This window comes from Nipponia nippon, unplaced genomic scaffold (genome assembly GCF_047370975.1).
Source record: "Nipponia nippon isolate SJK-2023a ecotype South Korea unplaced genomic scaffold, ASM4737097v1 scaffold_35, whole genome shotgun sequence".
Taxonomy (NCBI): Eukaryota; Metazoa; Chordata; class Aves; order Pelecaniformes; family Threskiornithidae; genus Nipponia; species Nipponia nippon.
This window is the reverse complement of record NW_028262353.1, coordinates 3870227-3888512: the sequence shown is the minus strand read 5'-3', so window position 1 is coordinate 3888512 and position 18286 is coordinate 3870227. Positions and strand designations below refer to the sequence as shown.

The 18286-nt window shown below is 71.6% G+C and overlaps 3 protein-coding genes across 3 annotated transcripts; 1 reads left to right on the top strand and 2 right to left on the bottom strand.

Annotated features, from left to right (window-relative positions):
* The first annotated feature begins 666 nt into the window (after positions 1–666).
* LOC148054056 (metabotropic glutamate receptor 6-like) lies at positions 667–9268 on the top strand. The gene is made up of 10 exons (XM_087771506.1): positions 667–1077; positions 1681–1897; positions 3871–4006; positions 4792–4946; positions 5147–5305; positions 5735–5932; positions 6424–6560; positions 7375–7918; positions 8175–8566; positions 8992–9268. Exons 1-10 carry the CDS (start codon positions 802–804, stop codon positions 9070–9072), a joined length of 2295 nt encoding a protein of 764 aa, XP_087627632.1. The 5' UTR covers positions 667–801; the 3' UTR covers positions 9073–9268.
* A 478-nt stretch (positions 9269–9746) lies between these two features.
* On the bottom strand, positions 9747–14002 carry LOC148054055 (uncharacterized). The gene is made up of 10 exons (XM_087771869.1): positions 13883–14002; positions 13550–13634; positions 13091–13223; positions 12405–12565; positions 11796–11846; positions 11614–11696; positions 11324–11492; positions 10748–10857; positions 10330–10489; positions 9747–10085 (listed from the first exon to the last, which is right to left on the bottom strand). The coding sequence occupies exons 1-10, from the start codon at positions 13915–13917 to the stop codon at positions 9747–9749; spliced, it is 1326 nt and encodes a 441-aa protein (XP_087627995.1). The 5' UTR covers positions 13918–14002.
* Positions 14003–14746: 744 nt separating this feature from the next.
* Positions 14747–17355, bottom strand: TSR2 (TSR2 ribosome maturation factor). The gene is made up of 5 exons (XM_087771359.1): positions 17103–17355; positions 16475–16565; positions 16290–16381; positions 15679–15888; positions 14747–15129 (listed from the first exon to the last, which is right to left on the bottom strand). Exons 1-5 carry the CDS (start codon positions 17181–17183, stop codon positions 15064–15066), a joined length of 540 nt encoding a protein of 179 aa, XP_087627485.1. The 5' UTR covers positions 17184–17355; the 3' UTR covers positions 14747–15063.
* Positions 17356–18286: the final 931 nt, after the last annotated feature.

The following is an 18286-nucleotide window of genomic DNA, read 5'->3' as shown; positions in this document are numbered from 1 at the left end:
CATAGGGTGCCCCCCACCCCATAGGGTGCTCTCCGTAGCCCATAGGGTGCCCCCCACCCCATAGGGTGCCCCCTCCTCGGGTCCCCCCACCCCATAGGGTGCCCTCCGTGGCCCGTAGGCTGCCCCCCACCCCATAGGGTCCCCCCCCACCCCATAGGGTGCCCCCTCGTAGGGTGCCCCCACCCCATAGGGTGCTCTCCGTAGCCCATAGGGTGCCCCCCACCCCATAGGGTCCCCCCCCCACCCCATAGGGTGCCCCCTCGTAGCGTCCGCCCACCCCATAGGGTGCTCTCCATAGCCCATAGGGTGCCCCCCACCCCACAGGGTGCCCCCCACCCCATAGGGTGCCCCCTCGTAGGGTGCCCCACACCCCAAAGGGTGCCCCTCATACCCCATAGGGTCCCCCCACCCCACAGGGTGCCCACTCCATAGGGTGCCTCCCCCACAGGGTCTCCCCCCATGGGGTGCCCCCCCACCCCACAGGGTCCCCACCCATAGGGTGCCCCCCAGCCATAGGGTGCCCCCCCACCCCGTAGGGTCCCACCCCATCGCGCCACCCCCATCGGACACCCCCCATAGGGTCCCCCCCATCGGACCCCCTCCCCCGCCATGCGGCTCCTGCTGGCCCTGGGCGCCCTCTGGGGCGCGGCCCGGGCCCCGCCCGCCCCCACCCAGCCCCACGCCATCCGCCTGGAGGGCGACCTCACCCTGGGGGGGCTCTTCCCCGTCCACGCCCGCGGCCCCGCCGGGGTCCCCTGCGGGCCCCTGAAGAAGGAGAAGGGGATCCACCGCCTGGAGGCCATGCTCTACGCCCTGGACCGCGTCAACGGGGACCCGCGGGTGCTGCCCAACGTCACCCTGGGGGCGCGGATCCTGGACACCTGCTCGCGGGACACCTACGCCCTGGAGCAGGCCCTGGGCTTCGTCCGCAGCCTCCTGCCCCCCGGGGAGGGGGAGGGGGGCTGCGCCGACGGCAGCGTCCCCCGCCGCGCCCCGCCCGAGCGCCTGGTGGGCGTCATCGGCGCCTCCGCCAGCTCCGTCTCCATCATGGTGGCCAACGTCCTGCGGCTCTTCGCCGTGAGTGGGGCCTTGGGGACCTTGGGGACATCGCTGGCTCCATTGTGGGGGCCAGCGTTCTCTGGCTCTTGGCCACGGGTGGGGCCTTGGGGACCTTGGGGACCTTGGGGACATCGCTGGCTCCATCGTGGGGGCCAGCGTTCTCTGGCTCTTGGCCACGGGTGGGGCCTTGGGGACCTTGGGGACATCGGGGACGTCATCGGCTCCATCGTGGTGGCCAACGTCCTGTGGCTCTTGGCCATGGGTGGGGCCTTGGGGACCTTGGGGACATCGGGGACCCTGGGGACGTTGGGGCCATGGGGGGACCTGTGGCCACCTCCCCCCCCCCTCCGGTGGCCGATGCCCCATGGGTGTTGGGGGGGGACGTGGGGACCCTGGGGGATGTTGGGGACGTTGGGGACGGGGGGCAGGGCCCCTCCCCCGCCTGGGTCCCCTTCCAGAACCTTCCCCCCCCCCGTTACCCACAAGGCCCTGGGGCAGCAGCAAATGGCCCCGGGGGATTAGGGGGGATTAGGGACACGGGGGGGCCCGGACGCCCCCCGCCCCGATGTCCCCAACGTCCCCGTGTCCCCCGATGTCCCCTGACGTGTCCCCTGTCCCCAGATCCCGCAGATCAGCTACGCCTCGACGGCGCCGGAGCTGAGCGACCCCGGGCGCTACGAGTTCTTCTCGCGGGTGGTGCCCCCCGACTCCTACCAGGCGCAGGCGATGGTGGACGTGGTGCGGGCCCTGGGCTGGAGCTACGTCTCCACCCTCGCCTCCGAGGGCAACTACGGCGAGAGCGGCGTCGAGGCCTTCGTCCAGAGCTCCCGGGAGGCCGGTGAGGCGCTGGGAGGCGCTGGGAGGCGCTGGGAGGCGCTGGGAGAGGCGCTGGGAGGCGCTGGGAGAGGCGCTGGGAGGCGCTGGGAGAGGCGCTGGGAGGCGCTGGGAGGCACTGGGAGGCGCTGGGAGAGGCGCTGGGAGGCGCTGGGAGGCGCTGGGAGAGGCGCTGGGAGGCGCTGGGAGGCGCTGGGAGAGGCGCTGGGAGGCACTGGGAGGCACTGGGAGGCGCTGGGAGAGGCGCTGGGAGGCGCTGGGAGGCGCTGGGAGAGGCGCTGGGAGGCGCTGGGAGGCACTGGGAGGCGCTGGGAGGCGCTGGGAGAGGCGCTGGGAGGCGCTGGGAGGCACTGGGAGGCGCTGGGAGGCGCTGGGAGGCGCTGGGAGGCACTGGGAGGCGCTGGGAGGCGCTGGGAGAGGCGCTGGGAGGCGCTGGGAGGCACTGGGAGGCGCTGGGAGAGGCGCTGGGAGGCGCTGGGAGGCGCTGGGAGAGGCGCTGGGAGGCACTGGGAGGCACTGGGAGGCGCTGGGAGAGGCGCTGGGAGGCGCTGGGAGGCGCTGGGAGAGGCGCTGGGAGGCGCTGGGAGGCGCTGGGAGAGGCGCTGGGAGGCGCTGGGAGGCACTGGGAGGCGCTGGGAGAGGCGCTGGGAGGCGCTGGGAGGCGCTGGGAGAGGCGCTGGGAGAGGCGCTGGGAGGCGCTGGGAGAGGCGCTGGGAGGCGCTGGGAGGCACTGGGAGGCGCTGGGAGAGGCGCTGGGAGGCACTGGGAGGCACTGGGAGGCGCTGGGAGAGGCGCTGGGAGGCGCTGGGAGGCGCTGGGAGAGGCGCTGGGAGGCGCTGGGAGGCGCTGGGAGAGGCGCTGGGAGAGGCGCTGGGAGAGGCGCTGGGAGGCGCTGGGAGGCACTGGGAGGCGCTGGGAGAGGCGCTGGGAGGCGCTGGGAGGCGCTGGGAGAGGCGCTGGGAGGCACTGGGAGGCGCCGGGAGGCGCTGGGAGGCACTGGGAGGCAGGGATCCAGCCTCATACGTCATGGTACAGGAAGTGGGAGAGGGGGTGATGGCTTTGGATGAGACCAGTAAGGGACTGGGTTGGACTGGGAGGCACTGGGAGCGACTGGGAGGTACTGGGAACACTGGGAGAGGCACTGGGATATACTGGGAGGCACTGGGAGGCACTGGAAGGCAGGGATCCAGCCTCATGCGTCGTGGTAAAGGGAGTGGGAGAGAGGGTAATAGCTTTCTCTGAGACCAGTAAGGGACTGGGTTGGACTGGGAGCACTGGCAGGGGCACTAGGATGTATCGGGAGGGACTAGGGGGCACTGGGAGGCACTGGGAGGCACTGGGAGGGAGGGATCCAACCTCATGCATCGTGGTAAAGGGAGTGGGAGAGGGGGTGATGGCTTTGGATGAGACCTTTAAGGGACTGGGATATACTGGGAGGCACTGGGAGCACTGGCAGAGGCACTGGGAGCACTAGGAGGGGCACTGGGATGTACTGGGAGGCACTGGAAGGCACTGGGAGGGAGGGATCCACTCTGGTCTTGAAGGGAAACTCCAGTGGGAGAGGTGGTGACGCCTTCGTCCGAGACCAGTAAGGGACTGGGTTGTACTGGGAAGGGCACTGGGGTATACTGGGAGCACTGGGAGGGGGCACTGGGCCATGCTGGGAGCACTGGGAGGGTGGGCTCCACCCTCACCTTTGATGGAAACCAGTGGGACACCTTCCTGAGACCAGTAGGGGACTGGGCCATACTGGGAGGGGCACCGGGCCATACTGGGAGGCACTGGGATATACTGGGAGGCACTGGGATATACTGGGAGGGCTCTGCAAGGTGTGGGGATGGTGTTGCCATCTGGCGCATAACTGGGGTCTCGGGGGGGAGGGGCGGTCCTGGTTTATACTGGCTTGTACTGGCTTGTACTGGCTTGTACTGGCTTGTACTGGTTTGTACTGGTTTGTACTGGTTTGTACTGGTGCAGGGGGCCTGTGCATCGCCCAGTCCATCAAGATCCCGCGGGAGCCGCGCCCGGGGGAGTTCACCAAGGTGATTGGGCGCCTGATGGAGACGTCGACCGCCCGCGGCGTCGTCCTCTTCGCCAACGAGGACGACATCCGGTGAGACCAGTACAGACCAGTACAGACCAGTACAGACCAGTACAGACCAGTATAGACCACGAACTGGCCCAGGAACCCCCCCACAGCGATCCCAGCGCAACCTGTAGTGGCTTCACCAGCATGGGTGACACCAAACAAGTGACCAGTAACCCCCAGTACAGGCCAGTATAGACCAGTATAAACCAGTATAGACCCGTACAGACCAGTATAGACCACGAACTGGCCCAGTAACCCCCCCCAGCGCCACCAGCATGGCCCATAGCGGCTTCACCAGCATGGGTGACATCAAACAAGTGACCAGTAACCCCCAGTGCAGACCAGTATAGACCACCGAGGCCCAGTATAGACCAATAGCCTCCAAGTAGAAACCTGTATTGTAGCCCCCCAGTGCATCCCAGTCCCTCCCAGTGCTCCCAGTAACCCCCCCAGTCCCTCCCCGTAACCCCCCCAGTCCCTCCCCGTCCCCCCTCCAGTCCCTCCCAGTCCCCCCCAATCCCTCCCAGTAACCCCTCCCAGTGCTCCCAGTAACCCCTCCAGTCCCTCCCAGTAACCGCCCTCTCCCCTCCCAGTCCCTCCCAGTGCTCCCAGTAACCCCCCCAGTCCCTCCCAGTAACCCCCCCTCCCAGTCCCTCCCAGTGCTCCCAGTAACCCCCCTCCCCTCCCAGTCCCTCCCAGTCCCCCCAGTCCCCCCCTCCAGTGTCTCCCAGTCCCTCCCAGTCCCCCCCAGTCCCTCCCAGTAACCCCCCCTCCTCTCCCAGTGCTCCCAGTAACCCCTCTCCCCGCAGGCGGGTGCTGGAGGCGGCCGCCCGCGCCAACCTCTCGGGTCACTTCTCCTGGGTGGGCTCCGACAGCTGGGGCGCCAAGATGGCGCCCGTGCAGGGCCTGGAGGAGGCCGCCCGCGGAGCCATCACCATCCTCCCCAAGCGCGCCTCCGTCCCCGGTGAGTGCGGGCGCTATGGGGCGCCCCACGGCGCTATGGGGCAGCCCCACGGCCGGCCCCACGGCACCCTGGGGGGGTCTCACCCAGCCCCAAGTGGGTGGGCGGGGAGGGACCCGTCACCTTCCGGCCTCAGCTGGCTATGGGGCAGCCCCACGGCGCTATGGGGTGCCCCACGGCGCTATGGGGTGCCCCCCACCCAGGCTTCGACGAGTACTTCACCTCCCGCTCGCTGGAGAACAACCGTCGCAACCTCTGGTTCCACGAGTTCTGGGAGGACGACTTCAACTGCCGCCTGCCCCACAGCGAGCCCCACGGCGAGCCCCACGGCGGCCCCGGCACCCCCGTCCGCAAGTGCACAGGTAACCCCCTTCTGCCCCATAGCACCGCACGGCGTGCCCCATAGCGCCCCTGGCTCTGCCCCATAGCACCCTCGGCTGCCCCATAGCGCCCCACGGCCGCCCCACGGCGCCTGGCTCTGCCCCATGGCTGTGAGTGGCTGTGATGTGGGGCAGCCTGTGCTGACCCCCACGTGTGGGGCACCCATAGGTGCCTGACCCCTATATGTGGGGCCCCCCGGGTGCCCACCCCATAGCTGTGGGGCTGCCGCGGGTGGCTGACCCCCACGTGTGGGGCAGAGCCCTCCCACCCAGCCCTTCCCTACCCCACGGAGCCCCCTCCCCCGCCACCCCTTCACCCCCAGGTGCCCCCTTCCCTACACAATGGGTGCCCCCGGGCGCCCCCCAAGCTGTGGGGCGGCCGCGGGTGGCTGACCCCCACGTGTGGGGCAGGCCGCGAGCGGATTGGCCGGGACTCGCCCTACGAGCAGGAGGGGAAGGTGCAGTTCGTCATCGACGCGGTGCTGGCCATGGCCCACGGCCTCCACGCCCTCCTGGGGGAGGCCTGCCCCGGCGGCCGCCTCTGCGCCCGCATGGACCCCCCCGACGGGCGCCGCCTCCTCGCCCACATCCGCCGCGTCGCCTTCAACGGTACTGGGGGCACTGAGAGCATACTGGGGGGGACTGGGAGGCACTGGGAAGCACTGGGAGGGGGCTGTGGGGCACTGGGAGGGACTGGAGAGCGTACTGGGGTATACTGGGAGGCACTGGGAGGGACTGGAGAGCATAATGGGATATACCGGGAGGGACTGGGAGGCACTGGGAGGGACTGGAGAGCATACTGGGTTATACTGGGAGGCACTGGGAGGTGAAGGGAGGGGGGCTGATGGGAGTTTCTGGGCGCTGGGGGGCACTGGGCCTTACTGGGAGTACTGGGAAGGGGCACCGAACCTTACTAGGAGTCACTGGGCCATCCCGGGGCCATACTGGGCTATACTGGGAGCACTGGTTTGCCCTATAGCGGGGGGATGCCGGTGCTGGGGGGGGTGGTGGGCATTACTGCGCGGTGCCGGGGGTGTTACTGGTTTCTACTGGTTTGTGGGGGTCGGGACTGGTTTGGACGGGTTTGGACTGGTGGGCAGGCAGCGCGGGGACGCCGGTGAGCTTCAACGAGAACGGGGACGCGCCGGGGCGCTACGACATCTTCCAGTTCCAGGGCGGCAACGGCAGCGGCGCCTACCGGGCCGTGGGGCAGTGGGCGCGGGGGCTGCGCCTGCGGGTGGGTGCCATGGGCGGGGCCATGGGCGGGGCCGTGGGCGGGGCCATGGGGGAGTGGGGGTGTCCCCCCCGGCAACTTGGGGGGGGGATCGGGGCAACTGGGAGCAACCAGGGGCGACTGGGGGGGCCTTCGTGGGCAACTGGTGGGACCCCATGGCCAACTGGTGGACCTTCATGGTCAACTGGGTGCCCCCATGGCCAACTGGGTGGCCCCACGGTCAACTGGTGGGACCCCATGGCCAACTGGTGGACCTTCATGGTCAACTGGGTGCCCCCATGGCCAACTGGGTGGCCCCACGGTCAACTGGTGGGACCCCATGGCCAACTGGTGGACCTTCATGGTCAACTGGGTGCCCCCATGGCCAACTGGGTGGCCCCACGGTCAACTGGTGGGACCCCATGGCCAACTGGGACCCCCATGGCCAACTGGTGGGACCCCATGGCCAACTGGGTGCCCCCATGGCCAACTGGGTCGCCCCACAGTCAACTGGTGGGACCCCATGGCCAACTGGGACCCCCATGGCCAACTGGTGGGACCCCATGGCCAACTGGGTGCCCCCATGGCCAACTGGGTGGCCCCACGGTCAACTGGTGGGACCCTATGGCCAACTGGTGGACCTTCATGGTCAACGGGGTGCCCCCATGGCCAACTGGTGGGACCCCATGGCCAACTGGGACCCCCATGGCCAACTGGTGGGACCCCATGGCCAACTGGTGGACCTTCATGGTCAACGGGGTGCCCCCATGGCCAACTGGTGGGATCTCCATGGCCAACTGGGTGCCCTCTTGGCCAACTGGGAGCTCTCCCCCACTAGGCCGAGGCGATGGAGTGGGGTCCCGGCGCCGCCGCCCCTCCCCCCTCCGTCTGCAGCCTCCCCTGCGGCCCCGGCGAGCGGATGAAGCCGGTGAAAGGCGTCCCCTGCTGCTGGCACTGCGAGCTCTGCGCCGGCTACCGCTACCGCGCCGACCCCCTCACCTGCCTGCCCTGCCCCCCCCACCTCCGCCCCACCCCCAACCGCACCGCCTGCCGCCCCACCCCCGTCCTGCGCCTCCGCTGGGCCGACCCCATGGCCGCCGGCCCCTTGGCCGTCGCCGCTTTGGGCCTGGCGGCCACCGCTTTCGTCCTGGTCACCTTCGTTCGGCACCACGACACGCCCATCGTCAAGGCCTCGGGGCGGGAGCTGAGTTACGTCCTATTGGTCGGCATCGCTTTGGTCTACGCCATCACTTTCATCATGGTGGCCGAACCCGGCGGCGGCATCTGCGCCCTTCGCCGCCTCTTCCTGGGGTCGGGGATGACCCTCACCTACGCCGCGCTCCTCACCAAGACCAACCGCATCTACCGGATCTTCGAGCAGGGTGAGGGGGACGCGGGACGGGGTCCCGCCTGCGCCGCGTCCGTCGCCGGGCCCGACCGCGGTGGCGGTGTCCTCGGGGGGGGGGGGGAGTTATGGGGGGAGCGGGGGCTCTGGAGGCCCCGGGAGGCCAGGGAGGGACGGGGGAGGGGGTCCCAGCGTCGCCGGGCCCGGCCGCGTCCACGGTGCCCTCACGTGGGGGGAGTCACGGGGGGGGGAGGGACGGGGCCCGGCCGCCCCCTCACCCCCCTCCCCCGCAGGCAACCGCTCGGTCACCCCCCCCCGCTTCATCAGCCCCACCTCCCAGCTCCTCATCACCTTCGGCCTCAGCGGCCTCCAGCTCCTGGCCGCCGCCGCCTGGCTCCTCCTCCGCCCGCCCCACGCCTTGGTCGACTACGAGCTGGGGCGCACCCCCGACCCCGAGGAGGCCCGCGGGGTGCTGCGCTGCGACATGGCGGAGGGGGGCACGCTGGCCTGCCTGGCCTACGCCCTGCTGCTCATGCTGACCTGCACCCTCTACGCCGTCAAGGCCCGGGGCGTCCCCGAGGCCTTCAACGAGGCCAAGCCCATCGGCTTCGCCATGTACACCACCTGCGTCGTCTGGCTGGCCTTCGGCCCCATCTTCTTCGGCGCCGCCCGCTCGGCCGAGAGGGTGAGGGGGGGGAGGGGAGCACCCGGGGGGGAGGGGGGAAGGGGGAGTCGGGGGGGGGGAGGGAAGCGCCCAGGAGGGGGAGGGGGGAGCCCAGGAAGGGGGGAGGGGGGCACCCAGGAAGGGGGACGGGGGAGCCAGGAGGGGAGCACCCGGGGGGGGGGGGGGGGATGGGGGACCTGGGGGGAGGGGAGCACCCAGGAGGGGGGAGAGGGGAGCCAGGAGGGGGCAGGGGGAACCTGGGGGGAGGGGAGCACCCGGGGGGGGGGAGGGAGGGGAGTGTGGGGGAGGGGGGAGCAAAGGGGGGGAAGGGGCACCCAAGAGGTGGGGGGTGGGGGGGACCAGGAGGGAGGGGGGGAGGACCCCAGGTCCCCGGCAACCCCTCCCCCATCCCCTCGTGCAAATCCTCCTGTCGCTCCTCATGTGAGCCCTCGTGCGAATCCTCGTGCAAATCCCCGTGCGAGCCCTCGTGCGAACACTTGTCTGAATCCTTGTGCAAACACTGGTGAATCCTCATCTGAATCCTTCTGTGAATCCTCGTGCAAATCCTCGTGCGAATCCTCATCCGAGCCCTCGTGTGAGCCTTTGTGCGAATCCTTGGACGAGCCCTCGTGCAAATCCTCGTGCGAGCCCTCCTGTGAATGCTCGTCCGAATCCTTGGGTGAATCCTCGTGTGAATCCGTGTGTCCTCGTGCGAATCCTCGTGCAAATCCTCATCCGAATCCTTCTGTGAATCCTCATGCGAATCCTGGGGTGAGCCCTCGTGCAAATCCTCGTGCGAGCCCTCCTGTGAATCCTCGTGCAAATCGTCGTCTGAATCCTTGTGCAAACACTTGTGAATCCTCATCCGAATCCTTCTGTGAATCCTCGTGCGAATCCTCATCCGAGCCCTCGTGTGAGCCTTTGTGCGAATCCTTGGACGAGCCCTCGTGCGAATCCTTGTGCGAATCCTCGTGCGAGCCCTCCTGCGAATGCTCGGCCGAATCCGTGTGCCCTCGTGCGAATCCTTGTGCAAATCCTCATCCCAATCCTTCTGTGAGTCCCCGTGCGAGCCCCGTGCCAGCCCCGTGCCAGCCCGGTGCGAGCGCTGCCCGCCGCAGGTGCACGTGCAGACGGCGACGCTGACGCTCTCCATGAGCCTCTCGGCCTCCGTCCCCCTGGGGCTCCTCTACGCCCCCAAGGTCTACGTCATCCTGCGGCACCCCGACCGCAACCGCCCCCGCCGGCCCCGCCCCCCGCCCCCCCCCGTAGCCCCGCCCCCATTAAACAGCCCCTCCCTCCCGCAACCGGACGCTCGGGCTCCCAGTTTGGTTCTTGGGGGGGGACGGCGACTGGTTTGGGGGGGGAACTGGTTTTCTGAGGAGGAAAACTGTTTTTCTGAGAGCAGAAACTGGTTTATTGTGGGGGAAACTGGTTTATTGGGGGGGGGGACTGGTTTGCTGGGGGGGAGGGGCGCTCTCCTGCGGGGGGCCCCCGCCAGCAGCTCCAGCCACTGCCTCAGGGTGGGGGCGGCCGAGGGGGGCTGCGGGGGAGGGGCGAGCTGAGGGGGGAGGGGAAGGACACCCCCTCCCCACCCCCACCCCCTCCAGTGCCCCCCGGAACCCCCCAGTGCCCCCCCCAACCCCCCCAGTGCCCCCCGGACCCCCCTAGTGCCCCCCAACCTGCCCCCAGGGCCCCCCCCCCCCCCCGTACCCCGGGACCCCCAACCCCCCCAAGTGCCCCCCAACCCACGCCCAGTGGCCCCAGTGCCCCCCCCAGTCACTCACGGTTTTGGGGGGGCCCCCCCCGGGGGGGGCCAGCAGGCGGACCCCTCCCCCAGCCCGGGGGTAGCCGGGGGCCAGCTCCAGCGTCCAAACGCTCTCGGAGCCCCCAGTGCCCCCCAGCACCCGCACGCGCCCCAGTTCCGGCTCCCAGTCAAGGGCGAATCTGGGGGGGGGAGGGGGAGGGGGGGTCACCCGAGCGCCTGGGTCCCATGGGTGGCCCCCCCAGGGGCAACTGGGACCCAACTGGGTCAACTGGTGGGACCCCGTGGTCAACTGGGAGCTCCCATGGGCAACTGGTGGGACCCCATGGTCAACTGGTGGGATCTTGATGGTCAACTGGGAGCTCCCATGGCCAACTGGTGGCACCCCATAGTCAACTGGTGGGACCCCGTGGCCAACTGGGTGCCCCGGCCCCGCCCACCTGCGCTGGAGCTCCTCCACCTCGGCCCAGAGCGGGCGCCCGTCCCAGCAGCGCCGCTGCAGCTCCAGCAGCCCCGGGCCCAGCGGGGGGGGCAGCGGGGGGGCGGGGCCCTGGGGGCGGGGCAAAGGGTGGGGGTGGCACCCCGAAACCGCCCCCAGCCCCCCAAGTGCCCCCCAACTCCCCCCCATCTGCCCCCCAAGTGCCCTCCAAGTCCCCCTCCAAGTGCCCCCAGCCCCCCAAGTCCCCCCCATCTGCTCCCCAAGTGCCCCCAGCCCCCCAAGTGCCCCCCAAGTCCCCCCTAAGTGCCCCCAGCCCCCCAAGACCCCCCCAAGTCCCCCCCAAGTGCCCCCAGCCCCCAAGTGCCCCCCATCTGCTCCCCAACTCCTCTCCAGGTCCCCCATCTGCCCCCCAAGTCCCCCCCCATCTGCCCCCCAAGTACCCCCAGCCCCCCAACTGCCCCCCATCTGCCCCCCAGCCCCCAACTCCTGTCCACGTCCCCCATCTGCCCCCCAAGTGCCCCCCCAGCCCCCCAACTCCCCCTCCCCAGCCCTCCCAGTGCCCCCCAGTGCCCCTCACCAGGAGGCGGAGCCCCCCCCCGGGGCTGCGGCGCAGGCGCGGGGGCGGCAGGGAATCGGGGAGCCCCGGGGGGGGCCCCAGCTCCAGCTGCAGCGCGGGGCTCCCCGGGGCGGGGGGCAGCACCCGCACCCCCGCCAGCGTCCCGTAGAGGCGGCACCCGGCCTCGGCCCTGACGGGGGGGAGGGGCACGTGTCGGGGGGGGGCCCAAAGCCCTGGGAGCCCCCCCAAACCTGGGGGTCTCCCCCCAAAACCTGCCCCTGCCCCCCCCCAATTTCGGGGTCCCCCCTCACCTCTGGGCCGCCCGCTCCCGCCGCCGCAGCGCCTCCTGCCGGCCCCGCCGCACCCCCCGCCGCTCGGCCGCCCGCCGCCGCAGCTGCGCCCCGACAGCCTGGGTGCCCCCGAAATGGGGGGGGGGGCACCCATGGGTGCGGGGGGAGGGGGGAGGGGGGTCAGGGTGGGGGGGGTCCCTCACCTCGTCCCGTCTCTCCGTGGCCTCACGCACCTTCGCCTCCAGTTCTGCTTTCTGGGGGGGGGGGGGGGGAGCACCCATGGGACCCCCCAGCACCCATATCTCCCCTCCCAAAGCCCCCCAGCACCCAGGGCCCCCGCAGCCTCCCCGTGCCCCCCCAGCCCCCGTGCCCCCCGTACCTGGCACAGGCGGGCGCCCAGGGCCCCCGCAGCCCCCATAGCCCCCCCCAGCCCCCATGGGCCCCCCCAGCCCCCAGGGCCCCCCAGCCCCCATGGGCCCCCCGTACCTGGTGCAGGCAGGCGCCCAGGGCCCCCCAGCCCCCATGGGCCCCCCCCAGCCTCCATGGGCCCCCCAGCCCCTGTGCCCCCCCGTACCTGGCACAGGCAGGCGCCCAGGGCCCCCCAGCCCCCATGGGCCCCCCGCAGCCTCCATGGGCCCCCCCAGCCCCCAGGGCCCCCCCAGCCCCCATGGGCCCCCCCAGTACCTGGCGCAGGCAGGCGCCCAGGGCCCCCCCAGCCCCCATGGGCCCCCCCAGCCCCCATGGGCCCCCCGCAGCCTCCATGGGCCCCCCGCAGCCCCCAGGGCCCCCCCAGCCCCCGTGCCCCCCCATACCTGGCGCAGGCGGGCGCCCAGGGCCCCCCGCAGCCCCCCCAGCAGGCGCCGGCCCCTCCCCCGCTGGGCGAGGGCGGGGGGCAGGGCCCCCCCCCGGGCGCCCCCCGCCCCCCCGTACCCCCCCTTCAGCCCCCCCCCCCGCCCCCGCGCCTCCGCCGCGCCTGCGGGGGGGGACCGGCGTCACCCGCCCCGCCCCGGCCCCGCCCACCCGGCCACCAGCCACCCACAGCCCCCCCCCGCCCAGCAGGGGGCGCCCTTCAATGGGGTGGGAGGGGCCCCCAATCCACCCAGGCCCCGCCCACACCCGAGCCCACGCCCACGCCTGCCACACCCACCCCAAAGCCCCGCCCACCCCCCTTGACTCCCCCAGTCCTCCCACCCAGCAGGGGGCGCCCACCCAACCTGACCCCGCCCCCCGAGCCCCACCCACCCAGGCCACGCCCACCCCAGGACCCCGCCCCCAGGCCCCCCCCTTGGCTCCCCCAGTCCTCCCGCCCAGCAGGGGTCGCCCTTCGATGGGGGGGGGGGGTGGGGGGGGGCCCCCAGGTATTGGGGGGGGCAGAAATTTGGGGGGACCCCAGGGGGGTGGGGGGAGGGGATGGGGGTGGGGGGATTGGGGGGGATTGGGGGTCCCCGGGGTGGGGGGGTATTTGGGGGGGAGGGGATGGGGGGAGGGGATGGGGGGCCCCAGGGGTGGGGTCTCGGGGGGCACTGACGCGGCGCGGGGGGGCCGGGGGGCCCCGGGCGGCCCAGCCCCCGCAGGAGGAGGCGCAGCACCCGCAGCTGGGCCAGGAGCAGCTTCCGCCGGCGGCGCCCGTCCTGGGGGGGGATGGGGGTCAGGGGGGATCGGGGGGCGGGGGGAGATGAGGGGGGTTGGGGGGATTTGGGGGGCTGGGGGGCAAAAGGGGGGCAGGGGCAGCTGTGGGGAGGCTGTGTGTGTTATGGAGCAGCTATGGGGTGCCGTGGGGCAGCTGGGCGTGCTGGGGGGCAGCTGGGGGGCAGCTGGGGGGCAGCTGGGGGTGCCGTGGGGCAGCTGGGCATGCCGTGGGGCAGCTGGGGGTGCCGTGGGGCAGCTGGGGGTGCCGTGGGGCAGCTGGGGGGCAGCTGTGGGGTGCTGCGGGTGCTGTGGGTGCCGCGGGCCTCACCTTGATGTGTTCAACCAGGACGCGGGCCGGGACGTCGCCCTCCTCCTCCTCCAAGGCCAAGGCGGCCTCGAGCGCCGCCACCACCCTGGGGACACGGCAGGGCCACGCGTGGGGACGCGGGGACCCCCATGGGGACGCGGGGACCGCCCAGGGCCACGCGTGGGGACCGAGACCCCCGTGGGGGGACACGGAAACACCCCGGGGAGCCCCGTGAGAAGCCGGGGACCCCAGTGGGGACCCGGGGACCCCCCCAAGGCCACGCGTGGGGCCCCGCTCCCCCCCGTGGGCCCGGAGCCAAGATGGCGGCCGCCCCTCAGGGAGCTTCCCGCTCACCGCCGCGCGCGCTCCAGCCGCCCCGCCGCCGCCATCGCCGCCGCGTCTTCCCGCGCTCCCGCCTCGCCCCGCCCACCCCGCCGCCGGCGGCCAATCAGCGACCGCCGACCGCCCCCCTGCTCTCCCGGGCAACCAGCGATCGCTGCCTGCCTCCGCCACGCGGCACCGCCCCCGCCGGAGGGGACGGCCAATCGCCGTGCGCGGCACGCTGGCCCCGCCCACCCGTTGCCGTGGAGACGGTCTGTCAGGCCGCCATTTTGGAAGGGGCGGGGAGCGGCGGCCGCCATTTTGGAAGGGGCGGGGAGAGGGGTGGGACTGGGGGCACTGGGAGGGACTGGGAGAGACTGGGCGGGGACTGGGAGACTGGCAGAGACTGGGGGGGGCACTGGGATATACTGGAAGGCGCTAGGAGGGTACTGGGAGAGACTGGGGGTCACTGGGCTATACTGGGAGAGACTGGGGGGCACTGGGAGGGGACTGGGCTATACTGGAAGGCACTGGGAGGAAACTGGAGGACACTAGGAGGAAGATAGAAGGTACTGGGGGAGACTGGGATATACTGGGAGGGGACTGGGAAGGAGATGGAGGGTATTGGGGGAGACTGGGATATACTGGGAGGGACTGGGAGGGAGATGGAGGGAACTGCGGGGACTGGGAGGCACTGGGAATGGACTGGAGGAGACTGGGATATACTGGGAGGGAGATGGAGGGAACTGGGGGGACTGGGAGGCACTGGGAATGGACTGGGGGAGACTGGGAGGGAGCGAGAGGGTACTGGGGTATAGTAGGATATACTGGGAGGCAGATAGAGGGTACTGGAGGAGACTGGGATATACTGGGAGCCACGGGATGGGGAGCGGGGGGCACTGGGATGAAGAGAGAAGGCACTGGGAGGGGACTGGGCTATACTGGGAGGGAGATGGAGGGTACTGGGGGCTCTGGGCTATACTGGGAGGCACTGGGAGGGGTCTCTATGGGGCTGGGGGGCTCCTATGGGGTCAGGGGGTCCCTATAGGCCCCTCCCCCCCCAAAGCCACCCCCCCACGCCGTCTTTTTCCACCCCCACCCCCCCCAGCGGGGGGAGGGGCCCTTTATTCCCGCCCCTCCCCCACGGGGGGGGTGGGGGAGGGGGAGGGGCGGGGGGAGGGGCAGGGTGGGGGAGGGGCGACCCCCCTCCCCCCTCATCGCCGCCGCCTGCGCACCAGGGTCCAGCCGTCGGGGGGGGCGGGGGGGCTGCACTCCATCGCCTGCGGGGGAGGGGAGATGACGTCAGCAGTGCCCCCCTGTGACATCATCAGTGCCCCCCCGGGGGTCCTGGGGGTCCCCCTGTGGCCCATCCCCCCTTTGGTGATGTCATCACTGCCCCCCCCCATCCTGGGGTTCCCCCCCACATGGCCCGCCCCCCCATTTGATGACCTCATCAGTACCCTCCCCAGTTTGATGACATCATCGCTGGCCCTCCCAATTTGATGACATAATCAGCGCTCCCCCCCCGCAAACCTGGGGGTCCCTCCCCCAATTCAAGGACATCATCAGTGCCCCCCAATTCAGTGACATCACCAGTGCCCCCCCCAATTTGATGACATCATCACCGCCCCCCCATTCTGAGGGTCCTGCTGCCCCCCATTCAATGACATCATCGCCATGTCCCCGCCCACTTTGATGACATCACACCCCCCCAGGGTCCCAGAGCCCCTGGGGTCGCCCCTCCCCCAAATCAATGACATCATCAGCGCCCCCCCAAAGTGACTTCATCAGCCCCCCCGCCCACTCCGATGACATCACGCCCCCCTTACCTCCTCCTCCTCCTCCTCCTCCTCCGTGCTGCTCGGCCCCTCCCCCTCGGGTGGGGGCAGGGTGGGGGCGGGGCCCTCCGCGGGCTGGGCGGCGGCCAGGGCAGCGGCCAGGGCGGGGCCGCGCCGCGCCAGCGCCCCCAGCGCCTCCCCCACCCCCCCCGCGTCCCCCCGGCTGGCGCGGGCGAAGAGCGTCACCAGCTCCCGGCTCACCTGCGGGCACTGGGAGGTACTGGGGGGCACTGGGAGGAGCTGGGAGGGACTGGGGGGCACTGGGAGGGGCTGGGAGGCACTGGGAGGGGCTGGGGGGGGACTGGGGGGCACTGGGAGGGACCGGGGGGGGACTGGGGGGCACTGGGAGAGACTGAGGGGGCACTGGAATATACTGGGAGGCACTGGGATATACCAGGGGGCACTGGGAGGGGACTGGGGGACACTGGGAGGGGACTGGGATATACTGGGAGACACTGGAAGGGGACTGGGAAGGAACTGTGCTCTCTAAAAGATGCTGATGGAAGCCTGGGGTGCAACTGGGCTGGACTGGGAGTGACTGGGGGGGAGCTGGGAGGCTACTGGTTCATACTGGTTTATACTGGTTTGTACTGGGAGCCCACCTGCCGCAAGCTGCCGTCCTCCACCGCCGTGTCGAACTCGTTGTCCATCACCTCGGCCAGGAACTCCTCCACCTCCTCCTCCTCCAGGTCAGCTGGGGGGGGGGGGAGGGGGAAAAAAAGGGGTGTGGTCACCCCTCCCCCCTCCCGGGGGCACCCAAGGGTGGGGGTGGGGGAGGGGCACTCACCGTTTTGGGTGAAAAAGTCCTGCAGCGCCCCCGCCAGCCAGGCGGCCTTCTCGGCACCCCGGGGGCCCCCGAAGCCCTGCGCCACGGCCAGCTGGGGGGGAGGGGCGCGGGGGGGGGGAGGGGCGGGGACACGCCCCTCCCCCCCCGTGACCCCCATCCCCCCCCCCCCGAGTCATTGGGGGACCCCAAATTTCCCCCCTCTCCCCCATGTCCCTGGGGGACCCCACATTCTCCCCTCCCCCCACGTCCCCTCCCCCACCAAACAGCTGCCCCCCCCCCCCGAGGTTTCCCCTCCCCTACTTTATCCCCTCCCCCCCCCGTCTCTGGGGGACCCCAAACCGCCCCCTCCCCCTCATGTCCCCTCCCCCCGGGGCTGCCCCTCCCCCCATGTCCCTGGGCGACCCCAAATTCTCCCCTCCCCCCCCCCGTCTCTGGGGGACCCCAAACCGCCCCCTCCCCCCTCATGTCCCCTCCCCCCGGGGCTGCCCCTCCCCCCCCGTCCCTGGGCGACCCCAAATTCTCCCCTCCCCCCCCCGTCTCTGGGGGACCCCAAACCGCCCCCTCCCCCCGCCGTGTCCCCCCTAGGGGGCCGCCCCTCCCCCCCGGGGCCCCCCCGCCCCCTCCCCACCTGGAGCGCGGCCCAGCCCCCCAGCACCGCCCGCACGCCCCGGGCGAAGAGGCCCCGCTCCTCCACGCCGGGGGCCGCCATGACGGGACGCGTACGCAGCCCCTCGAGCCGAGCGCCGAGCGCGCGATGGCGGAGGGAGGGGGCGCGGCCACCGGGAGTGTGGGCGTGGCTAAAGGCGGGGACCGGAAGCGGACTACAGCTCCCGGCAGCACCCGCGCGGCGCCCGCCCCTCCCCCCGCCGCCATCACGTGACGCAGGTGAGCGGGAGGGGCGGGGGGGAGGGGAGCGGGACGTATGGGGGCTATAGGGGGTGGGGGGGCGGCGGGGCGGGGGGGGGATGGGGGCCGTAGGGGGTGGGGGGGCGCGGGGGCTACGGGGGCACGCGGCGGCCGTAGGGGGTGGGGGGCGCATGGCGGCTATCGGGGGTGCGGGGGTGTACGGGGGCTATAGGCGATGGGGGGTGCCTGGGGGCCATAGGGGCTGGGGGGCACGTGGGGCTATAGGGGATGGGGGGGCGTATGGCAGCTATAGGGGGTGTGGGGGCACGCGGGGGCTGTAGGGGGTGGGGGGCCATATGGGGGCTATAGGGGGCGTGGGGGCACGCGGGGCCTATAGGGGATTGCGGGCGCATGGCACCTATAGGGGATGGGGGGCATATGGGGGCCATAGGGGCGATGGGGGTGTATGGGGGCTATAGGGGATGGGGGGCGCATGGGGGCTATAGGGGGTGTGGGGCACACGGGGCTATAGGGGCTGTGGGGGTATACAGGGGCTACAGGGGATGGGGGCGTATGGGGGGTATAGGGGATATGGGGGCTATAGGGGATGGGGGGTGTAGGGGGCTATGGGGGGTGTGGGGATATATGGGGGCTGTAGGGGTACAGAGGGCCCCTAGGGGGGATAGGGGGACGTGGGGCTATAGGGGCTGTGGGGCACCCGGGGGCTATAGGGGGTGTGGGGTGCCCGGCATCTATAGGGGACAGGGCGATGCGGAGGGGCTATAGGGGCTATAGGGGGGTCCCCGGGGGCTCTAGGGGTCCCTGGAAGCTATAGGGGTCCCCGGGGGCTATAGGGGGTGGGATACAGGCGGGGGGGGGACCTGTACCTCCCATAGCAGGCGGGGGCAGGGGCGGGGGGACCTATAGGATGTATAGGGGATGGGGGGGCGCTTCATTAGCCCCTCC

Excerpts from the sequence above, each read along its gene's own strand:
- LOC148054055 (XM_087771869.1), bottom strand. The coding sequence starts at position 13,917 with ATGGCGGCGGCGGGGCGGCTGGAGCGCGCGCGGCG. Across the intron at positions 11,697-11,795 it reads CCACGGAGAGACGGGACGAG|CTGCGGCGGCGGGCGGCCGA; the intron begins GTGAGGGACCCC and ends GTCGGGGCGCAG. Across the intron at positions 10,858-11,323 it reads GGGGGGGGCTCCGCCTCCTG|GGCCCCGCCCCCCCGCTGCC; the intron begins GTGAGGGGCACT and ends CCCCGCCCCCAG.
- LOC148054056 (XM_087771506.1), top strand. The coding sequence starts at position 802 with ATGCTCTACGCCCTGGACCGCGTCAACGGGGACCCGCGGGTGCTGCCC. Across the intron at positions 1,078-1,680 it reads ACGTCCTGCGGCTCTTCGCC|ATCCCGCAGATCAGCTACGC; the intron begins GTGAGTGGGGCC and ends CCCTGTCCCCAG. Across the intron at positions 7,919-8,174 it reads CTACCGGATCTTCGAGCAGG|GCAACCGCTCGGTCACCCCC; the intron begins GTGAGGGGGACG and ends CCTCCCCCGCAG.
- TSR2 (XM_087771359.1), bottom strand. The coding sequence starts at position 17,183 with ATGGCGGCCCCCGGCGTGGAGGAGCGGGGCCTCTTCGCCCGGGGCGTG. Across the intron at positions 16,382-16,474 it reads GGACTTTTTCACCCAAAACG|CTGACCTGGAGGAGGAGGAG; the intron begins GTGAGTGCCCCT and ends CCCCCCCCCCAG. Across the intron at positions 15,889-16,289 it reads AGGACGGCAGCTTGCGGCAG|GTGAGCCGGGAGCTGGTGAC; the intron begins GTGGGCTCCCAG and ends CAGTGCCCGCAG.